Here is a 22,503-nt window from a genome sequence, read left to right as displayed (position 1 = left end):
ATCCTCTATACAGGAAAGTTTGAGGCCAAACAGAAATAGCATTGGCCTGTATTGACTAATTTCAAGTACAGAACTAAGTATGGTGCCACACAAAATAAGCATAAAGAACTGTAAAATAGAAAACCAATCAGAAACATGAAAGATTTTAATCTATTTTACCTTTCAAATTTTTAGCCATAGCATTGTGAAAAATCTTGTTTCTAAGGTTAAAGACTTAAGCTCTCACCCCAAAACTTTCATTATACTATGCCTATTCAAAAACTATTCCTTTGCAATTCAAATTCTGATGCTTTCAAAGTAACCTAAAAATGAAGAAAATTTAAATACCTGGTGCTAGCAAAAAAAACCCAAAAAAAAATTGCAACAATACAGGTTTTAATTATTGGGTCCCCAAAAAGGCTTAAAAAAAAAAAAAAGGTATAAGCTCAACAAAATTTATTGCACAGAAATACTGGCACAGCCTCATTCAGATATAAACCAGTAAAATTAGTGAAAACAAAATTAAAATAACAAGAAAATAGAAGATAGCTGGCAACTTTTACAAATGAGCATCATGAGTGATATTATTTCATGGACATAAAAAGAATTTCATTATTTTTGCCTTTTGTGAGGCAAGAGTTAAATCAGTTTGCTGCTCATGAAGAAGGAATAAATTTCCCTAAACACAATGCCAGCATTTATTTATTTATTTATTTATTTATTTATTTTTACATTATTCAAAAATAGAAAATAATAGTATTTCTATTCTCCACATATGTCAATAGAAGACAAACTTCAGTTGTTGTTTTAACACTCTTACATATCCATATCTGTGGTTCATTGGGGAACACTTAAATATTCCAGATCTCTAAACCTCCTGGGAAGGTGCGGGCCTCAAGGCAAACCAGCAGTCACCCACTGATAACCTAAACTATCATAATTAAGATTCACCATCTTCAACATTATCTCCGTTGAAGTACTGAGAATACTCAAACACTTCTTAAAACGTAAATATTTCTTATGAACATAACTAAGAACAGTGACCGAACCAGGGAATTTTTCATATCATTGTCCTATTTCTCATACCATGTCTCTTTCAATTTAAATTTAAGCCCTGCACAAAACAATACCAATTATGAAATCTCATATTTTTGCTTGAACCCTGTAACAATAATGATAACAGAGTGTATTCTCTTACACAACTTCTTTAGACCTCATTAAAAGAGAAATACTTTTTTTCAATCAATGAAAGACAATTTCACTTAAATGGAAAAACTAAAAGAAAAAAATCACTGTGATTAAGTTTGTCTATTAGATAATTCAGACAATTCAAAATAGTGAAAGAAATACTTTTCTGCTTTTTCAGTCTAATTTTAGAACTTCTGCTTGACTTTGTTAGTGAATTTCTTTATGATGCCCAGTGTCTTCTTTTCTGAGTAAAAATTATTTTATGTTTGAGCACAAAATTCTTTTCAGTAGTTTTAACCTACTTTCCATATAAAAAATTGAAAATGTGCAAACATACATATATATACACAGACATTTTTTACATAATCTAAATACAGTGTTTGTAATATTCTCTAAAAAAGATGAGACAAAAGTCCAAAAGAAGACCTATATGAAAAATGGTACTGTAATAATTTCTTCTTCCTTAGACAAGTTCTTCACAGATCTGTTTTTCTACTCAGAGCTTTGTTGAATGACAAAGACATGTTTAGCTTTCATTTTTCAGTGTTGAGCAAAACAGGACATTAACAATAAAACATATAAAATATTTACCTAAATAACTGTGAGCTGGTTTTTCTTCCACAACTTTGATTCTTCTTGCTCCTGCAGGTATCACTAAAGCTTCCACATAACCTAAACATGAGACCAGATGTCCCAAGTTAAGTAGAAAAACAGAAAAGCATAGAAAAGTACATCTTGTATGCTTTCTCATTTATTCTCCCTTATTTTGCTCTTTAAGTATAGCAAGTTATAATTTATATAGCAATACTTTGAAGATTCTTGCAAAATTGAAGAAAAGCTATGGAACTGTGTATTATATGTAACATATATACAATGCTATATAATTAAAAGAGTATGGCAGAGTAAAACATAACAAGAACTAGTGAGGCTTGGAGATTGGGGCTGGAGCAGGTGTAGCTATTTCTAGGTAAGTGGTTCAGTGTCATCATGACCACCAGATGACTGTAAAATAATTCCAACTTCACTCAGCATGTAAAGACAAATGGTATGATGCTAAAATCGAAGCATCTTCCCACTGCTTGGTTTTTAGTTTGTTTTATGTATCTCCTCTCCTTCTTCATTTAACATATTCAAACCCTGTTATGATAGGCTTTGATTTTGAAATCTACTTATTTGCTTCAAATTGAGATTGTCTCTTGCTAGTGTGGGACTAAGAGAGGACGTTGAACATTTTACTTCAAGTAAAACAGTGAAAACGCAACAAAGGTGGAAACCACTACAGGCAGGAATGTCATTAATAAAAAATCCCATATTTTAGATTATCCAGGTAAATTTCACAAAGGGAAAAAATATTTTATCTTTTATTATGTGTAGCTATGTGATTTTCTACAACAAAATACTTAGCATTTACAATACTTTTTCAATAATCCTGAAACGTGAAAGTTAAAGCAGCATCTTTCATTTCTGTAAGAGCTAATAACACTTTCTAAATATTGGTTACAGCTTCTTGAGAAGCAAAATAACGTACACAAGGGTTAAGATGGCAATACCACAATACCGAGGATTGACACAAAAAAACTTGAAAGTGTGTGGATATTTGCATTAGCCATTGAAGAGAGCTGACATAATGTGATTTTATTAGCAGGAACTGTCTTTGTTGTTTTTTTATATCTTGTAGTCCTCCAGACTCATCTGGGGTTTGGGATCCTTGATTTGCCTTACATTCTGCTTGAGAGGGTCAGACATAAACATATGAAGACTATGCGTAACTTTCCCCTCTTGCCTAAAGTACTATACTTCAGTCTAAAATCCACTGAAGTCCTTTATTTTTCTAAGATATGCTGTCTGCTTATAATTACAGTATTTTTGATGTGATTTACTTGCCACCTCTAAATTCTACACATTTTCTACTCAGCAAACTGAAAGTGTAATGGCAAACAAATGATGATAGTTGGTCAAATGCTGTTTCAAAGAAAAGACTTGCATACATGGTGCAAAATGCACATTATTAGGATTTCAATTCTCTACTCTGTCCACATTATTGTGCTGGAGCCAGTAAGCTATTCCCATTAACAGGACAGATAATAGCAGCATTTGGATATCTGATGCTCAGTTTGCATTAGAAAATCTATTGGCTTGTTATGATATGTTATTATTAAAATAAAATAATGAGTAATGAAGAGGTATTAGACTTCTTCATGCATTTGGTTTTATGATTTTTCACTGCCTGGCTTAGTTTGGCAACATTCTCTAAATAAAAAATAATAATTTGGATTTTTATTTTGAAGAACACTAAAAGAAGCTAAACACTAAAAGAATTTACAACACTCTATTTGCTAAAAATATAAACCTCATTTCTCATACCCCTTAAAAATCAGTCTCTCCTATGAAATTGAGTGTATCTTAATGTAAGATATTTCCTGCATTTTGCAATTGAAATAATGTGAAATAACTTTGCAAAAAATTTGAAAATACTTATGCACTCTTATCCTCAATGTCTTAGTATCTTGAAAAAGCTAGATATAAAGTTCTTATGAGGAGCTGCATAATTTGAAGAAATATAGTTTTTTTAATTTCCCAATGCTCCAAGTAATCAAATAGCTATTTGTTTCTTTAGAATTTGAAATAAACAGACATTACCTGCTCCTCTGGTATGGTTAAAATCACCTTTAATAACTTTGCATGACTTTCCATTACCATTGCATACACCACAATGATCTTCACGAGCCAGAGATCCTAATATACCATCACAGCCAAATTTCTGTGGGAGAAGAAAATAAAAGCTATTGAGACACAGGCCACCTTTTTCATAAAGTTGCTTTTAGTATCAAGTACCTCACCCTTCCTCAAGATGCCTAGCCTTGCTGAGAATGAGGGTGGCACTAGCTCATGGCAGAGATCTGTCCCATAGAAAATTCCCCTGTGACTTTATGTAGAGTGCTGCATTCACTCTTCCTATGTGGTTGGCTAACTCTACCAGCTGCTCTCCAAGAGAAACTTGCAGAAACAACTGCAGTCTTATCTCCTCACGGGACCTGTGGCACATCAGACCACACTCCACAGGCCTTCCCATTAAGAGAACACAATGTGCCTCTCCTGCTTTCTACTCAAAATATGGATGGTTCTTTGCTATGCCCACAATGGAAAAGTGCCATTAATGTCAGCCTAAGGACTTATTCTGAATAGGGCATAAGCAGGTCTAGAATATGTAAATATAAATTATACCCATGTTTTGCTCAAAAGCATTCAGTTTAACACAAATTAAGTTTACTCAAGCATCTCCACATTACTGTTAGATACATTTCTATGAATTAATATCAGGGGTAGCTTGACAACAGCCTAATATGAAATAAAAATGTTCTAAAGTCTTAACATATATGTATATTGGTGTGTGCCTGTATACCCAGGTTCAAAACAATTAACTCATACCTGGCATCTACCATCTGCACAGACATCTAGCCCATGCTGGCCACAGGACGTCCCATCCATCACCTTTTCTGTTAGAAGAACTGGTTGATCCTTTCCAGCCGGTGAACAGAATAAAGCACACGGCTTTTCTGTAGCAGCAATGGATGGAAAAACGTGCATTATTAGAAAAAGGGAACTTAAGAAATACAGAATTATGATCAATACTCTTGTTAAAACTGATAATTGCTTATGCATGGTATGCAGCTACATTAGCGTAAGAAGTTATCTTAGACACGGGGAAAACAAAAAAGATTTTGATCCATTTCTTAGCTGTTTGAAAAGCTTGGGGTTTTTTCTTCCTAGAGCATGCTGTTGCTATAAACTTGGCCTACACAGTACTCATGTCATGCTCATTGTTGCAATTAAGAATATACACATTACAGCTGTTGGAATATTTTGGTTGTAATCTATACTTTTATTCTCCTATATTTTTGTCAGATCATAAATATTGGTTAAAAAAGAAAGTTAACACTTTCCAGACCTTCTAACTGTGCAGGTCAAGGAGAAAAAAATGAAATAACTGACACACCATTGGAAGAAAAATATATGAATTTACGAAGTTCACATTAAAAAAACAACAAAAAAATCCCCACAAAACCCCTGGAAACATCATTCCTAACATTTTTATGAAGTTCAAGCAATTTTCTAAAAAATGCCTAAAACATTCTGTAAATAATTTCTAATTATGAAAGAGCATAAAAATGTAGTAATATCCTATGTGTATCCATGTATTCCTAATGGCCACATCATAAACAATGAAGTTTGTCTCACCACTGTGAAAGTAACAGCAAATAAAAGAAACTAAGTCTCTCCTCAGTGGTCAACCAAGTACAAAATGACAGGATTTTTTCATATCTTTGTTAGCAAATGTACTTACTCAGAACTTCCTAAATCTGTTGCAGATTTTTAAAAGGATAAAAGTCAATCCTGAACCTGAAACTGATTTCACTTGGACACAATCTATGCCACTCTGACTTCATTCTGACTTCTAGATTCCTGGAGTGCATTTTTATTAGTAAATTAAACAGTTCCAGGAAACATTCAGGGGCACTGGAATTCTACTGTCTATACAGCTGAACTGTAAAACAGTCTATGCCACATTTTTTTGCATGTGCTAACTAGCACCAGCTCCGTCTAGACTGGAAATTGCCATCTGCAAAGAACTGTTTTCAAAAAAAGTAGTTTTAGCATGCAAAGGAGCAGAAAAGTACAGACAGAGGAGTTTTGTGCCAGCTGACTTACACAACACAGAGTGGTCTGGGCACATTTAAATTACTAAAATTGACAGAGCCTCAGGGTTTCACTAGAGGACCAGTACCAACAGATGTGATCTCTTCTGCCAACATGTGAAGCTAGTCAGACACAAGCCATCTCCAGCTAAAAAGCAGCCTGAGTTTGTGCCCTCTGCATTCCAGTTATCCTCCTTAAACAGTAAACTCAAAAGTTCCCTGGGGGCTTTAAGCAGGTATCAGCATTTTGTAAATGAACACAAGATTGATGACCTAAACACTTTTTTAAAGACAATGAACTCAAAGAGACAGCAACTAAACAGAACCAGACAACTTCAACAGACTACAGGAGATCACATACAGCAAGTATTTTGGACATGGTGCACAGTTAGTGTTAACTAAGAGAGCAAACATTTAAGGATTTGAGAATAATGTAAACTGGGATACAGGCATTCTCTGGCTGGTCCACTTTTGTTTCTCCTGAGGGACAACCCAAGATAACAGGATCACTCAGAAAACAATATCTGTACTCATTAACATGGCACAGGACAGTGTCAAGATTTCTTCATTTGAATTAAATCATATTATTCAAAGCCAGATAAACATTTAGATCCTTTAGGATATAAATGATGTGTTCCTGTGCTAAAACAAAATTTAGTAAAACAAATCAAACAAATTGACTTGATAAGCACCTTTGTAACTGTTGGAGAGAGTTCTTTTTACAATGAAATGAACTAACATACAAGCCTAATGAAAATAGTATCAAAAGTTTTCCTTTGGCACCTTGAGAGAAGGCTTAGAAGAAAAGAAAAACACTTTCTCGAGTTAAACGTATAATATGTTGATAGCAAAAACAGTCTTCAATGCTTTCTAATGTTTTCTGATAAATTGTTTCAAGAGTAAAAATAATTTACAGTAATGAACTCCTTAAAATTTGGTAACACACGCTTATAGTACTGCTGTGTCATTCTTGGGTTTTCTTTATAACAGCTTGCTATGATTTTGTGAAGTTCTCAAGTCAACTGTTTTCATAACTGATGTGTTTTTGTTGTGCTTTTTTCTTTGTTTGCTTCTAATTTCAATAAATTAAACCACAAGAACTTACAGAAAATTCAGTGGGGTAGTAAATACTGTTCACTTTTCTAGTAAGAAGGAATTTGTTTTCTTAGTCACTGATGTTTTACCCCAACATTATTGTTGCAGATAATGTAAGTCTGACCTTACTATACTCCCACCTGAGCATTTTCCTAATGATACAGTATTTAAGCAAGTTTGTTGCACGGAAGCATGCATACAGTATGCCAGGACTTCGTATGCAATAGGTACTAGGATTTATAGAAATCTTACCAAAGTTTACAGCACACATTATCTACACATTGCTCCCAAATCAAACGCTGATATGTAAAATACTCCCAATTTTAAGTTTTCTCCTCCCCCAAAAACAAAGGCTCACAACATCTGCATTGCCTCTTTGGCTTTGTAGGTAAAAAATATAACTGATATAGCCATGTTTAATAATGGAGCATTACTCCAGAAAGCTGTATTTCTGAGTCACTTCATACTACAATTCTAATTAAAAAGGAAAAAGTTGACTGGATTTTCATTTAAATATAGTTATTACTTATTAAGAAGGACAAATTCAATAGGAATAAAAGATGAAATATTCTAGAGCATACAAAAGTACCACTAGATCTTGTCTGTGAAATTAAAATAACTTATCAAAAATACTGGATTTGAGGTTTGTTTGTTTTAGTTTTACCTACATCTTTCTTGATTAACCACAATATCAACAAGCTGGAAGCCATTTAAACAGATTATAAGAACAAGGGAGATAGTTTATACTTACCATCATCTATGACAGCTTGCCACTGGTGCACATGCTTCTGATATGAAGATCTGACACTGAAAGCTTGGCACTGCCAGTCCCTAAAGGCAGGCACTCCAGCAGGACAAGAAGGATTTTCACATACCCTATACTGCATTGTGGGCCCATGACACTGTCCTTCAAGGCCTGAACTAGAAAAGATGGCATAAATACAACCCTTTACTGTTGGCAATATTTTGTCAAACTTACAGTATAGTTTACTTATGGTAGACACAAATTAAAAATAGCAGGGTTTTTTGTTGACACTTAGCATTCAGAAATCACTCATGAAAAACTTAAGTCACACAAAAAAACATGTTTGCCTTCTCTTTGTACTGGTTACATTACATATGAGGAGTGATGTTTGCTAAGCCACAATTTACACTTAGCCACAAGAAAGCATGAGGACTAGCAGGAGTTCAGTCAGGAGAGCCTCAGGTACAGTTTTGATATAATTGAGATTTTTGTCTATCTGGGCTGAGCCAAAGGGCCTACTGAAAAGAAGCAACACCTGCAGATTTGCTACCTCTCCTTTTTCTACAAGTGTGGTGTTACAGGGTTCAGACAAATGCTTTGTTTCTCTTTGGTCACTCCAGCTGTGCTTGCAGGTGCTAATGAACAAATGCACAAGAAGAGATAACTGTAGAAACTGGAGTTCATTATTTGGAACTTTGCCTGGAACCTGGAAAAATGAATTAATGAGCATGAAATTAAGACATCCATAAATTCTAGAAAGAGCTTTAAGGTACACAGCTGAAAGTGGTGTTTAAATGGCATGAACTATGAAAGAATTCTGCATATCAAAATTTCTGTTAAATCCTCATGCTTTTCTATAGCCATATACAACTTTTCGTCAAAATTCTTTATGCAAATGTATCTTTTTTAAACCCCCTGCCTATTTTACACCAAAATCTGCTATACAGTTTTCCATAATTCATCATTTTCCCCCTTATATTATTCTTTTTTTAAAACAGTTGATTCGAGTCTTACCCACTCTGGACTAGTTTTCCCTATACTTGCCTTCATTACTCCACTCTGTTCCCACTCCTATGCCTATATTTTCTTTTCTTTTTCACTTGGTGTATAAATGACACAAAAAAAAATCAAATTGGTACTGAGTAATTAAAAGGAAAAGACCTTTTAGGTGGTCACTGAGATATAGTGAAACAAATTTAATTCAAGTGAAAAGTAAAAGCCTTTATCCCCAAAGGCAGAAGGTTTTCATTTTCACAAGATAAGGAATCTAAATTCTGTTCCCAGATAGTCTATCTAAATGTCTGAGGAATGTCTATCTAAATGTCTGAGGGTAGAAAGATCTCTTCACCAAACTTTCAGTTCCTTGGTTTTCCACATGAGAAGCAGAAGTCAATCTTCTCTAGTTGAAAAATTTAAAGACTGGGATTACACACTAACAACCTGCAAGTCAGAAATTTTAAATTTAAGTTTCTGTTGCTTCTTCAGGTGAAGCTTACAAAGAAAGTTTTATTCTTCTATTAATATTATCTAGGGTCTTGACAGAAGCAGAAAAGATGCAAAGTAGTGTTGCCATGCAATAAAATACCTGAAATACCCATTCTTCTAAGTGTTTTTCAGTATTCATAAAGTATTAATTGCTTAGATAAAGGCCAACTGTATCTTCATAGGGTCCTGTTCTGATGTAAATTTTGTTCAGAAATTCTGATGAACAGCAATGGAAACCTGAACTTGTTTTTACCCAGGGCATTTGCGTTGTCGACTGCTGATTCCAGTGTTGCAAGTGCGGCTACAAGTGCTCCATGCACTCCACTCCCCCTCCATGGGCTCCGTGAAAGAGGTCCGATTGATACAGTCTCCAGCCTTACACCACTAGGCAAAAATTCAGCTCTTAGGTTAATAAATCAAGGCGTATGCAAAACAATTCACTTCTCCACAAGCCCACAGGAAGCACAACGTAAACATTTAGTTCAATACATCGTTTTTCAGATGTATTCAGATGTATTTCAGATGTATTTCAGTCAGATATATTTTTGCCTAGTACTCTCCAAAGCTTTTTTATCTGTCCTAGTAAATGCAACAGTCAGAGACCTTTCTCTGTTTCAGTGGCCAAGGAGCAGTTTCACTTCTTGTCCACAACCTCAAAAGTAAGTTCATTTCCAATGAAGGATATCTTCTTCATTGGAGGTATCCATAATATGCTGTCTCCCTTCATTTTAGATCGGGCATTGCCTAAGAAAGGATTTTAGGGTCCAGCCCAAACCTACTGCAGGGATCACTGTCCAGCTGAACAGTGCAGATGATCACAGCGCAGTGTCCAGGGCCGTTCTCAGGACTTGCTCAGCTCAGCATGACAGTTCCCACCAGCAGGAACTTCATCATCCCTCATTATCCAGTGACAATTTCAACAGAAATACATATTAGAAGTAACAGAGAAAATGAGATTTTGTTCACCATTTGTATTCAAAGATAAAATGGAAGCTTCAAAAAGCTGATATTGAGAAAGTCCAGAGAATTTCTGGCCTTTATTAAAATAGTAATAAAAAGTTTAATGATCTTGCATGCATATATAATTTACTAGGAAAACTGCAATTTCTCACTCAAAAATTATCCAGTCACTATTGTTAAGCTTTGTAACCTATGTCCCTATCTCATACAAATCACCATCAACTCTGCAAAAATTAGTGCTTTTTCAAATTATACCAACTTAATATCTGTCCCATGAATTAGGAAATAGAGGAATTCTCCAGCCTTAGAAATTTCATGATTCAATGATTCAGCAATTACAAAGCAAACAATGATCACTTAATGCCATTAACATCAGTAATTTAACTAATTTCTTTTTACCTTCTGAACTGTTGGTAAATCACTGTTACCAATGGATAACAGACTTCCCAAACAAGTCTTGTATTTATAGCAAAAGAAAAGGCATCGCTAATGTAATCAAGAGACTTCTGTTTATTTTAGAACACACTTCTGTAAGATTTAATGTCTATGCTGAATCTTTACCTGGTAACCTTCTCACCTACAGTTTGAAACTGGTCTTTACTGATCAACTGATGGTAATTTTCTCTCTTTAATCGTCACATTACAATGAAGGCATAATTATTCCACTTTTAAAAAGTCTTCATAGGCAGTCTCCATCTTTATATTAGATTTACAACCAGAAAATATAAATTTTGTAATGCTCTTGGATGTTTCAAACCAGAAATGCTCATATACATTTAAAGTTATTGCTTCAGATAAAATATATTTTTTTCTATTGAGATAGCATCTGCTCTCTGCACAGCCTAAGGGATTTTTTAAAATTCTTGACTTAAACCCCAACCAAGTAGGACAACCTATGCAAATGACATTTCCATCACTTCCTAAGACCCTAAGAGGAGCACAAGACAACAATACTTATCTCCACAAGACCAATAAAAAAACCCCAAAGCCAGTGACTTGTGTAACCTAAACCTCATCCTGCACAGATAATAAAGCAAACAAGAAGAATAAATCTTTCTTATCCCCTGCCATGTTTTGGTGATGTATGCATCGTTTTCTACTGCTATACATAAATAAGCTATCTCTCTAGCCTGGCTCAATGAGCTGTTTTAATTACAATCAGTAATTGTGTGTAATCATCATAAGAGGTTCTGCTTTCTTATTCCATAGCATGGGCAGGCCAGTCTCAATGTAAAAATTGTGATATCAAACAAAACTCATGTCTCTTACTTTCCAGGTATTGACTTCAGACAGTATCAACTACGAACTTTATCAGAATTAAAATATTGAAGCAATTGTCATTATTTTAGAGATATGAACAGAAATACAACCTGTTTTTCCTTTAACATGTTATCTGAACATTTGATATTAATTGATTGATTTGATTTTAGGAAAATGATGAGTCCTGGTGAATGTAATATGACTCAAAGAGTAAATCACTCCTGTGGGAAATGGCTGTCAGCACAGTATCTTGAAAACCCCAAGACATATGTATGCTCTTTCTCTGTTTTCTGTTTGAGGTTATTTATATTCATTTACAGATATATACAAAGATTATAAATAATTTTAACTGGAAAGCTCTTGAAGGACAATTCATCTAAGTCTGATTTAATGTGTCTGTGATGGCATTCAACTGTATATAGCTTATTTTATGATAATTGCGGTAAGTAGGAACTTTAAAGAACAACAAAGAACTATTCAGCTTGTTTCCTTGAATGCTAGATGTTTGGTATAATTGATATTGCTTTTCCACCAGAGGCATACCTTTCCAGTGTCACAGTCTGTTCCGTCCATTGGTGGATCCAGTTTAGTTTTGCATTCCTTTTCACTTTCCACCTTACACCACAACCCAGTGCAAATGACATGCTGAAAACCAAACAAAGAGTAAGCACAAAATCGATCTTATGCAAAATTACATTCTGCATGCAGTCCACTGGTTTGATGGTACTGAAATACATTTGAAGACATATTAAACATTAAAAAAAAACCATGTGGGCAGATTCTGCTTAGACTTTCATTAATTGTGCTTCTCTACGACTTCCAGATCCCTCTTGTTTGTTCTACCCCAATGACTGCTACTGTCATGCTCTTCAATAATTCATAATTCCTCTAGAATTCACTTATCACTCTAGAAAAAAAATCCAAAAGCCATCAAACTTGATCTCCACAAAGAAGACACAAAGTTACCTGACAAATGAAATATTTTTGCTGGAAAGAAGAGAAGGGAGATGACAGGGATGCAAGTCAGCAATGAATTTTAGAAATGGAAAGAAAAGCCCTCTGAAGTATCAGAACAAAATACTTTTTACTTTACTCAAGAGAAAGCCAAGCCTTGCAGGATGCTGGCTCACATTTCCCAAATTTTCCTGGCAGCTTTCCCTATTTTTTCCCTGAAAAGTCTTCCTTCTCCTATGGTTTTCAGTCAGGACTGCATTCTCCCAGCTGTCTATTCCCCCTTAATAATAAAACATGTGGAAGTGAAGAGAGGTCACGTGAGGCTGAACTGTGGCCTGAGTATTACTGCATATGCACAGTGATCCTCCACAACGGATACTGCCCAAAGAGAGGCAAGAAGGATCAGGAGAGGGGGAGGTGATGCAAGCAGGATAAAAGATAAAGAACAGCTGGGTTTTTTTAAAACAGAGCTGCCAGAAGACCTGCTTTTTCTGAGTGAAATGATTTGTTATATTGGTACACCCAGTAAGAGTCTCTGTGCCTTTTTACACTATGCATGAAAACCTTGTCATAAATCTTATGCTACCTTGAAAGAAGATTAGGAGCAGACAAAACACAATTCAACGAAAGATTGTGTTTGAACCAAGGAACAGGGCAGTTCCATTGGGAGTCTTACATGTAAAAATGTGTGTAAAATCAGTTATCAAAAAAAGAAAAAAAAAATCAAAGATTGTAGAGGTCTGAAGCATTGTACGGAAACAAGAGACAGGATAGCAGCAGTCAGGCTCATTCTTGATTCATTCTGTAGCAGTTTTTTGCTGAAGCTGAGCTAGCAACACAACAACCAACTTATGTATGTCTCCGAAACACAGCTACAGAAGTCCTATCCTGTTCCTGGGTAATTTTAGCAAGAATTTTTCAAGTAACAAACTCTAATTTCTGTTCTTCTTCATTGTTTTTTAAACAATGTAGATGATGACAATAGTAGATCAGATACAGTATCAGATGTTCATGACAAATTAGGAAATGAAAGACATACTGTTGATAGCACTCCACAAAAATATATTAATTTAATTGTCCTAATTAATTTTTTTCATATCTTTAAATCTTCAGTTATGAGCAAATACAATTGTAGAAAAGCCATCCAGATTTATCTAAGTTTTTAAAAAATACAGGCAAATTTTCTCTTGTGACATCACATTTTTAAGCTTTTTTTTCCCTTAAACACTTTGATTGTATGCTTAATTTCACTTGAATATGATTGCAGAATGGCTTACAACAAACAGTTCTTTACAAATCTAGAAATAATTCTTCTAAATATAGAGAGGCATTAAGTCAGATTTACAGGGTTTTGGGTATTTTGAGTACCTAAACACAGAGACATACTTGAACCATGTAAACTAAATCAAGAAAATCAAATCAACACTCTTTGCTTGCTAATGTACATTTTATACATCTCATATTTCTACAAATTCTTGTATACCACCTCCCTTTGAGCCATGACCTAACTTCCCCAAATAGAAACTACTTTGGGCTTTAAGTGAACTGCATTCTAAAAACACTCACTTCTGCTAAAATAAGCACTCAGTATTAGACTTTAACACTCCCCAAACCCAAGAAAAAGGAGGTATGGAATTACTAAAATCGGTAGTTTACTTGCAAGTTGTTTTGCTTTTTTTTTTCCCCCTAGGCTTTTCATTCCAGTCAAATCACAAATAGACTCTTTAGTTACTGTTCAGACTCTGTTGCAGAGGTATGAGATATGGAGATTATTGTCAGTATCTTTATTTTGACATTTAAGGATTTTTGCATAAGGCCAGGGAAAGACTGTAACACAAAATATAGGTTTTTTATAAGCAACCTGCAATGAAGCAGATCCAGACTGATTTGAAAGCAAACAGAAATATGGAGGAGACTTGTGAACTTTACAGCCACTTCAAAATCAGGGCACAGACTTCTACACTAGGATTTTACTCCTCTTAAAAGAAACTTTCTTCAGGCAAATACGGGTAGCTAAGGTAATATTCACAAAGGTTTACCAGTTATCTATGATAAGTATTGTTTAACAGCCATCACAGCTTTCTTAGATGAACCAAGGGAAGGGACAGACATTGGAGATTAAAAACTTATAATTGTGAAATTAGCCTATTCGCAATCTGTAAAATCTTTTTTGTGTGTACACTGCAAAACAAAATATTGCCAAGCACACACAAAGGATTTTTTTTTCTTTTGAAAGAAGGTGTTAGTCATGAGTTTTTAACAGCAAAATCTTGTAAAACAGAACATGGAAGTCACAATGCATTACAGAGGTCACTCCACTTTTGGAGTTTTGTGGAGGTTTTGTGTCTGTTTCTGTCTATTTAATTAAATTAGTAAGGCAGGTCTATGTGAATCAGAAGAATACATTTCCAATCACGTAAGCATATGGAAAGAAATTTCAATTGAAAGGAATGACCAGAGAAAAAAAGGGAATTTTACAACAGTATTTGTGCAAAGTCAAGATTGTTTAAAATGTGGTGGTTGAGATGAGGACAGATATTTCCCCAGGACTATAGTATTTCCATTACTTTTCTAGTTTTCATGTGATCTTTCCCTGAAATGCCTTAAAAATCCCCATGAAATATAACCAGTCTCCTACTTCTTTGCAAAGATCACAGCTGTGTTATGACAAGAACTGTTTTAGTGGAACTGACCAGATAGCATTCACATCCTGGACTTTAATCTTAAAAGCCAGTATTTAATAGTTCAACAATTGCATTAAATTGTCAAGTTTTACAATCCTGTTTAATCATCAAGAACTACTTCTGGGCCATGATCTCACTATCTGTTATGTGAAACAATGTTAGGATCTAATTGATTCTCGCATGAGACATCATGGGCATAAAAGCAAACTTGGCTCCCTTAAAAGGTAAGCATGGAGACACAGTATAAATCTTGAACCTGGAGATCCACTCATTCTTTTCTAGGGTCTAAAATTTTACCTAGGATATGAAAAAAAGTCTTTGAATGAAAATGAAAAGGAAAAAATAAAGTTACCATTTATGAAAGGGGAGTAGGAGGGCCTCACTTAGGAAAATGCAGGAGTAGGACTGAAGCAGCTCCTTCAGTTCTTTGCTTCATTCATTAAATTAAATAATAAAGAGGAATTCTTGATAGCAAGGGAACATCATTTGCACCAGTAGCATTTCTCAGAGGTTGTCATGTAATGCAACTGTGAAGTGCAGTCCTAAAGTATTACTGAGTAATAACAATTGTAGAAAATTGTATCTCAGCAGAAATGCACTATTGATTGTACCGCTGATATTTGTAGAATAAAGATTATTTTTCATCATTACTCAATTGTTTCCTTAGTTAAATAGCTGTTATACGTTGCTTAATGAAGAAGACTGTATGGGATTCTCTTCATTAAATCATCTCCCAGCCTCAGAAAACTTAAGATGTGACATAGTTCATAATTTATCTTTTACACAGTTTTACTGAAGTGCATGAACTGTTCAGCAAGTAGAACATGCCCAAAAAATCCTGGGCTATAAATTGTTGGATTTACTGACATTTAAATGAACCTTAGAGGAGTGTGTTTCTCTCATTTCCTGGCTTGCGGACAACAACTATAACCATAATAAACTTCCAGTTACTGGCAGAGTAGGACAGACTATATAGAGATTAAAAGAAGTAGTCTGGATATCATGGAATATTCAGTGATTACCTATGCATAATTAAATAATCATTGTAATAAATTAATACAGTTATTATGTAATATGTAATGAAATACCACATTCAACTTAGAAAGATATTCTAAATATTGATTTCTTCAATAGCAGCCACAATAATTTGTACAGTCAACACAGTGAAATTTGAGTCATCTTCATATTAAGTAAAATGCAATTAATATTGCAAGGTTAGACTCAACATATTTGTTACTTGTATCTAACATGTTTTTATTTCTGAAGAGGACAAAATAAGCAACCAAGTAACTGTGCTTCACCAATAGGTGATGTTGGTGTTGCACAGTCCATGTGCTAGAATTCATGAAAGATTTCTAGAAAGTTTAAATGGTCTGCTTCTACCTGAATTCCAACGGTAACTTTCTTTTTCTTTTCACACATATGAAAAAACCATGTAGAAGAAGGACAACTTTCTAATCCTCTGGGCTGTACTCTATCCATTGCTCTGAGTTTCCCCTTCACCACAGAAATGTTATTTCTATTATTTAGAAATTCTGTATCTAACTGGATTAGCAGTCAACTTCCCTAATAGAAGAGATAAATTTAAGACCCACAGTATGGAACGAAAGAAGAAGATTTGAATATAGTGCCTAAGCTTTCTGCAGTAGCTCTTCATGTCTAGAAACTGAGCATCAAGTTTCTTGGACTTTTTTTTTTTTGTTGGGAGGAAGTTGAGAGTGTAAATTTTGCTTAGATAGAAGAACACAGAAGAAAATCAACAAGATGACTTTACCAAGGTCGGGAAGGAAGCTTTGGAAAAATTATTTTCTACTCTCACCATGTTTTCTCATTTTTGTCCTTAGTGTCATTTATTCATTTCTAATAGATCCAAGGTTCTTAAAAATTCATTACAGTAATTTCTTGGTTCAATATTTCAATATACAATTTTCAGTTTAGGGTTACCAGTTTTGCAGAAGATTTCGGGAAAACTGCAGAAGATTCTTCCCATTGCTGTCTTCTCCGCAGTTGATACTGAGCTCTCTTTTTCTAACTGTTAAGACCATAAGGTCGTCAGGTAACAAACACATTTGGTTTTATGATGAGAGGTAAAATTAAACTGCAGTTTATCAGGAAAAAAGCATAGTTGAAAAAACATAGGCCTTTTGTATTGTCTTACATCATTACTATATTCTTTCTTCACAGCAAACTTGGATTACACTTGGATATAAATTACAGTGTTTCATTTAATACAAATATTTAATAATATTTAATAGTATAGTAATACTAATATTTAATATTACAGTAAAATTGTCAGAAAGTTCTGTTGATTTTACTATAAATAAAAATATTTAATATAAATATAAAGCAATGATCCCATAAGTAGGAAAAAGCAGACATATTTACTTGGCTGAAAATAATTTTTTTAGCTGAAAGGTGTCTTACACACAGAATGTCAGAAGAGGGGAATATGACTGAAGATGACTAGAAATGGACAGTTAGCCATGAGCACCTAGAACCTAAATAATCTCCACGCAAACAGCTGAACTCTACCCTGGTAATATTCACTGAATTTAATTTTCCTAATATTTCTAAAATAATAATGTAAACCACAGAAGCCTCAGAGCTAGGAAATTGAAGGACAAATATTTACTGAATCTGTGACAAACACAACAGGCATATGACAACTTGACTATCTGAATTTAAATATATGAATAAGAACAAAACATAAAGGTAATAGGAAGAGAATTTATCCAGACAAATGAAAAGCATATAAAGATTTCTGTTATCCAACAGAAAATCTTGACATTTATCTCTTTCTTCAATTACTTTTGAGAATCTTTAACTGTTAAAGAAGATCCACAAGAAATACTAAAGACACAATAATTTCCTTGTTCAAAATAGGCTTCTAGAGAATGAAAACCAGAAATTACATCCTTCCATTGAAAGCAAAGTACTGAAAATCAAGACATAGGTTGAAATTCATAAAAAAACCACTTGGAAGTAATGAAGAATATCTGTAGAATTGTGACATTGAGATTTACTGCTCATGTTAAGAGGGAAAAAGTTTTCAATAAGACAGCTAGAAAAATATCCATTAAACTACAGCTGTTTTTTCCTTTTCTCTTCAACTATACCGCTCTCAGCATGCCTTAGTAGTACATGCACTGCAATGTTTCCTTTGAGAATCTTTTAGATAAAGATTAGTTTAAGTGAAAGTCTCTGAAAAAACAGTACTATGTCCAAACTGAAAACGGGAAGAGAACTGAAGAAGTAAAGGAGAAAGGAATTATGTTTTGCTGTTTAGTACTCCTAACCTTTTCAGGCTATCTGCCCATTGAATCCTTATGAAATTTTATTTCACAGTTCCTCTAGTGTTTGCTTTATCAATCCATACTACATGCTCTTTACGTATTTGTATATCGTCTTCCCATCTTGTCTTGGCTAGTGTCTTAAGGGTATCAAATATGTTTAGTCTCTCCTGTTGATGCTAAAAAAGGTTGACTTTTCTCTGTAAAAATCATTCTTAGACTGCTTCTTCAATCAGATGAAGATCATAAAATTATGAAGACCTGCTCAATTTTGCTAACCTGTCTTTTTAAGGCTAATATAGTGACACTGCTTCACACTGGCATGAAGCAAGGTCAGCAAACTGACTTAAGTACTGGAACTCCTCTTCTCATGGCACTGTACAGCTCTGCCTGGGCTCAGAGGTGCAGAGGGCCCAATTAACACCACTGTTACTGCTCCAAATTTGCACAGGCACAGCATAATCTTCTGAAGGTCAGAAACAGATGTCTAGTACCCAAGCCATAATAAAATGGAACCTAAATAATAAATTGCAAATATTCCACTTGCTGCAACAAGATGTCTTAACACTAGAAACATCTTATGTTTCTAATGTACAAGGGAAGTATCAGTAAAACATGCTTCAAGATATTCAGAAACCTAAAGCAACACTTACAAGATAAACCAATGTATAGGCGCATATTAATTTTTGGAAAGCAAGTGTAAAATTCTTACTTCAAAGATACCATATTCTCTTTCTATCAAACACATGTACAAAAGCTACTGTCAAACAAATATTAGATGGTAGATGCATTTTCTGAAGTACAGACACAGCCTTACCTGCATTTCTTGGCAAAAGGAAGCAGTTGGTCCAAAAAGAATCTGACACTGCTCATCTGCAGTGTACGTCATTCCTGGGAGCTTAGAGGGAATAATCACAGAATTGAGGCTCTGAGGATTCGTCTGTACCAGACAGTTACTGGCCTTTGACCTGGTAATATGCAGAGATTCATACACTGAGAAATCCGAGGGTCTGATTGCCATGCCAACTTAAACTTGTATACAACATTCAAAATACATGGACAATTATAATTTTCTTATTCATCAGCATTGGACTACTGCTCATGTTTAAAATGATATGGCCTGCTTGTTATAAGTTAATGTGTTCTGTTATTCTACATTTGCAGAAAAACAATATAAATGATCAACATTTCAGAAAAGTGCTGGACAACATTTTAGCATAAAATGTGCTTAATGGTTAAAGGTTTTGGTGGCCAAACATTTCAGTACACAGCATATTAATATAGTAAACACAGTGATACATAAAAAATTTTTATATAAGTGTATAAAATTATAAACATACCCCTGAAAACATAAAAATCCACGCCATTGCTGAAAACAGATATTAATAAATCTAATATTAGATTGTGATGATTTAAAATATTTTGACAGATTTTGCAAAACAAATCTCCCAGAGGAGTAAAAACAATTGAAAACTTATTATTTCAGTATATTTATTGCATCTATTTCTAAACTACATACAGTAAGAGTTCTTTTCTTGAATTATATACCTGAGAAATCTTTCCAGATCTTCTCTGCTGCACTGAGACCATGAAACATCCCCAAGATTCTGTCCTTTAATCCATTCTCCAGACATGATATGGACACCATCTGCACAGGATGGGTGGTCATTGTCGTGGTTTATCCCCATGCTGAATTTTGAAGTTATTAAAAATAAAACAAAGTGAAACAAAGTAACAGGTTGTTTTCAGAATTTTTGTAAGTTAAAACTCTTGCAAAGGGCTGAAAATAGCTCATATATATTACATGTAGGAAACCACTTTTGATTATTTTTTCCATGGTATCTTTCATAGAAGTGCATGGAACCATGTGTAGACAACAATTTTATAATTAAAGATGGAAGTGGAGCTGCATCTATTTGATGAGAAATATTGCATTCTAATAAGTTCAATACATATTTTGGACAACTTTTGGAATTTTCAGAACTGCACAATTGCAAGTTTAATTAATATTATTTCTCTTGTAAATGGGCAACATACTCTTATTTTTTAAGATCAGTGAATATTTTGGCAGTGATTCTATCTTCATTCTATATGGAACAGATTGGTTGAAATTTTATAGAATACTAAAATGATCACTACTTTGACGGGAAATTATTGTGTCTAAAGAAAAAAACACCTAAATAATTTTTCGATCTCTTGTTAACAATAACACTGATGAAGAAATTAAATTGATTTTGATTATAAAGACTTATCATCCTTACACATCCCAGAGAGTGCTCACATTTGATGCACTGCAATGAAAAAATTCTACTGAATATCTGCTTGAAACTCCTGTTTTAACTGAAGACTCACTGTCATTCTCATTCAGAATTAGCAAACAGAGAGGAAGAAGAGGCACCTAAAAAAAACTAAGATTTTCAGAATTAGCCAAGTGGATCATGCTTGACTAATATTACAAGAAATAAATACACTCAACTGTCTTTGGAGATTTACAAAAGGGTGTGAGACTACTCTCCAGAGTATTGGATTTAAAGTAGTGCTGCAATTTTGCAGCATTACTCTGCCCTGCAGAAAAGCAAAACTTCAGGTTTAATAAAACCCTATGCCTTGTATTGATTCTTTCACTTACAGACTGCAAAGACAGAGTAAGTTTTCTGTGTCTACAAAAACTGGAGTACATTGTGGTTCTCCTTATTTCACCACCCACAGTGGCAAATGGCAAAAAAGGCCTGTCTCCCTACACTTTTGTTCTCCACTCTATCCCAAAATCCATTCATGACTCAAATTATACATAAATTTGCAATTTGCTTTACCTTTTGTTTACTAATGAAATTAATGGAAATATCATGAAGGACTTTACCTTGCCTACAGAAGTGCTCTATCTCTTACACTGATGTGTACACCTCACACTCTGGAGTACTGAAACAGTGCTTTCTGCATAAATTAGATAATTTTGCTATCTCTAAACCATATAACTGAGGCAAGCAAATGCATCTGACTCTGATCTTAACCATCTGACTCTGTCTTTTCCTAACCTGCCTGAATGGCACAAGCCAACTATACAGAAGTGCCTCTGCACTTGCCTTACATTCTTATTGCACGCCTCACACGCAGAATTCGAGATGTGTCTATCTCCAGAGTTATTTACACCCATTGGAACTGTGCAGGAAAACACAGGAAAGCTGGGGATATTTAACCTAGTGGACTACATAAGAAAAAATTTTGCTCATGGCTCTTTGAGTTATACGCTTCCTTAGTGCAAAAGTAGTAATTTAAAAATATGCATTTGTCAGCATCATATACACTGTAGGATTTTAACTAAAACATTTACAACACAAAATCCTGACCAAATGTATTATAAAATTAATGGCTCCAATTTATGGAGAGTGGAAGTAACGCATTTATATGTTATTTTAAATACTTTTAAGGTGAAAATTACAAAACCCCTGTAATTTCTAATTATGATTAATTCCCTTCACTCTGAAAAACAATTCTTGAAGCTAGACTTTGTCACAAAATATTCTGTATAGTCAGCCAAAGAAATTTGTGCTGAGCTGAACCATTATCTTGACTATTTCAAAAAGTACTAGCCACTAGTACAAAGATATATGTGTACCCCCCTTTTTCCAATCTACTACCACAGAAGCATTTTATGAAGTTTATTAGCACAAGAATTCTGAGGAAAACATTGTACTTTAAAGCATGAAGTGGTTAAAACTGTTGTGCTTATAACAGCTGTGAAAATTAGCTACATTAAGCACTAATAAAAAACGTAATTCCAATAATCTTCCAGTACTTCAGCTGTCCGTACTTTCATAACACTTCTCCTATCCTGCTTTGACATTCAATCTGTACTAATCCAATGGAATTCATTCCTCAATTCTCTTTCTCCTCCAAATAAAGTACATATAAAAAATCCAGAAAACAATAAACACAAGTATTGAATCCTTTGCCTACCTGAATGACTAGGCATTCAAAAATGCCTATTCAAAAGGCAAATACACATTGTAAGTTAACATCAATTAACTAAATTTCAGGACAATATCTGAGAAGTAAGCTAAATAAGCAGCAGAACCTGGTCTTAAACATTCTCAGGAGTTTCTTCTTCAGTGATTGTTTTTGATTCCTTCTGTAGCACATTAATGGCTGCATGCATATTTTTATCT

At 34.3% G+C, this 22,503-nt stretch overlaps 1 protein-coding gene across 1 annotated transcript in view; it reads right to left on the bottom strand.

Annotated features, from left to right (window-relative positions):
- Positions 1–22,503, bottom strand: part of ADAMTS19 (ADAM metallopeptidase with thrombospondin type 1 motif 19) — a 130,645-nt gene that overhangs the window by 32,144 nt on the left and 75,998 nt on the right. Inside the window, exons 9-16 of the mRNA XM_066569073.1 lie at positions 19,886–20,026; positions 19,155–19,305; positions 11,953–12,054; positions 9,443–9,573; positions 7,711–7,880; positions 4,597–4,724; positions 3,808–3,928; positions 1,759–1,839 (exon numbers count right to left, since the gene is read on the bottom strand). Coding sequence (XP_066425170.1) covers positions 1,759–1,839; positions 3,808–3,928; positions 4,597–4,724; positions 7,711–7,880; positions 9,443–9,573; positions 11,953–12,054; positions 19,155–19,305; positions 19,886–20,026 — 1,025 coding nt within the window. The remainder of the gene's footprint in view (positions 1–1,758; positions 1,840–3,807; positions 3,929–4,596; positions 4,725–7,710; positions 7,881–9,442; positions 9,574–11,952; positions 12,055–19,154; positions 19,306–19,885; positions 20,027–22,503) is intronic.

This window comes from Molothrus aeneus, chromosome Z (assembly GCF_037042795.1).
Source record: "Molothrus aeneus isolate 106 chromosome Z, BPBGC_Maene_1.0, whole genome shotgun sequence".
Lineage (NCBI taxonomy): Eukaryota > Metazoa > Chordata > Aves > Passeriformes > Icteridae > Molothrus > Molothrus aeneus.
Note: the sequence above shows the minus strand (reverse complement) of the source record. Positions and strands in the feature narration are given on the sequence as shown.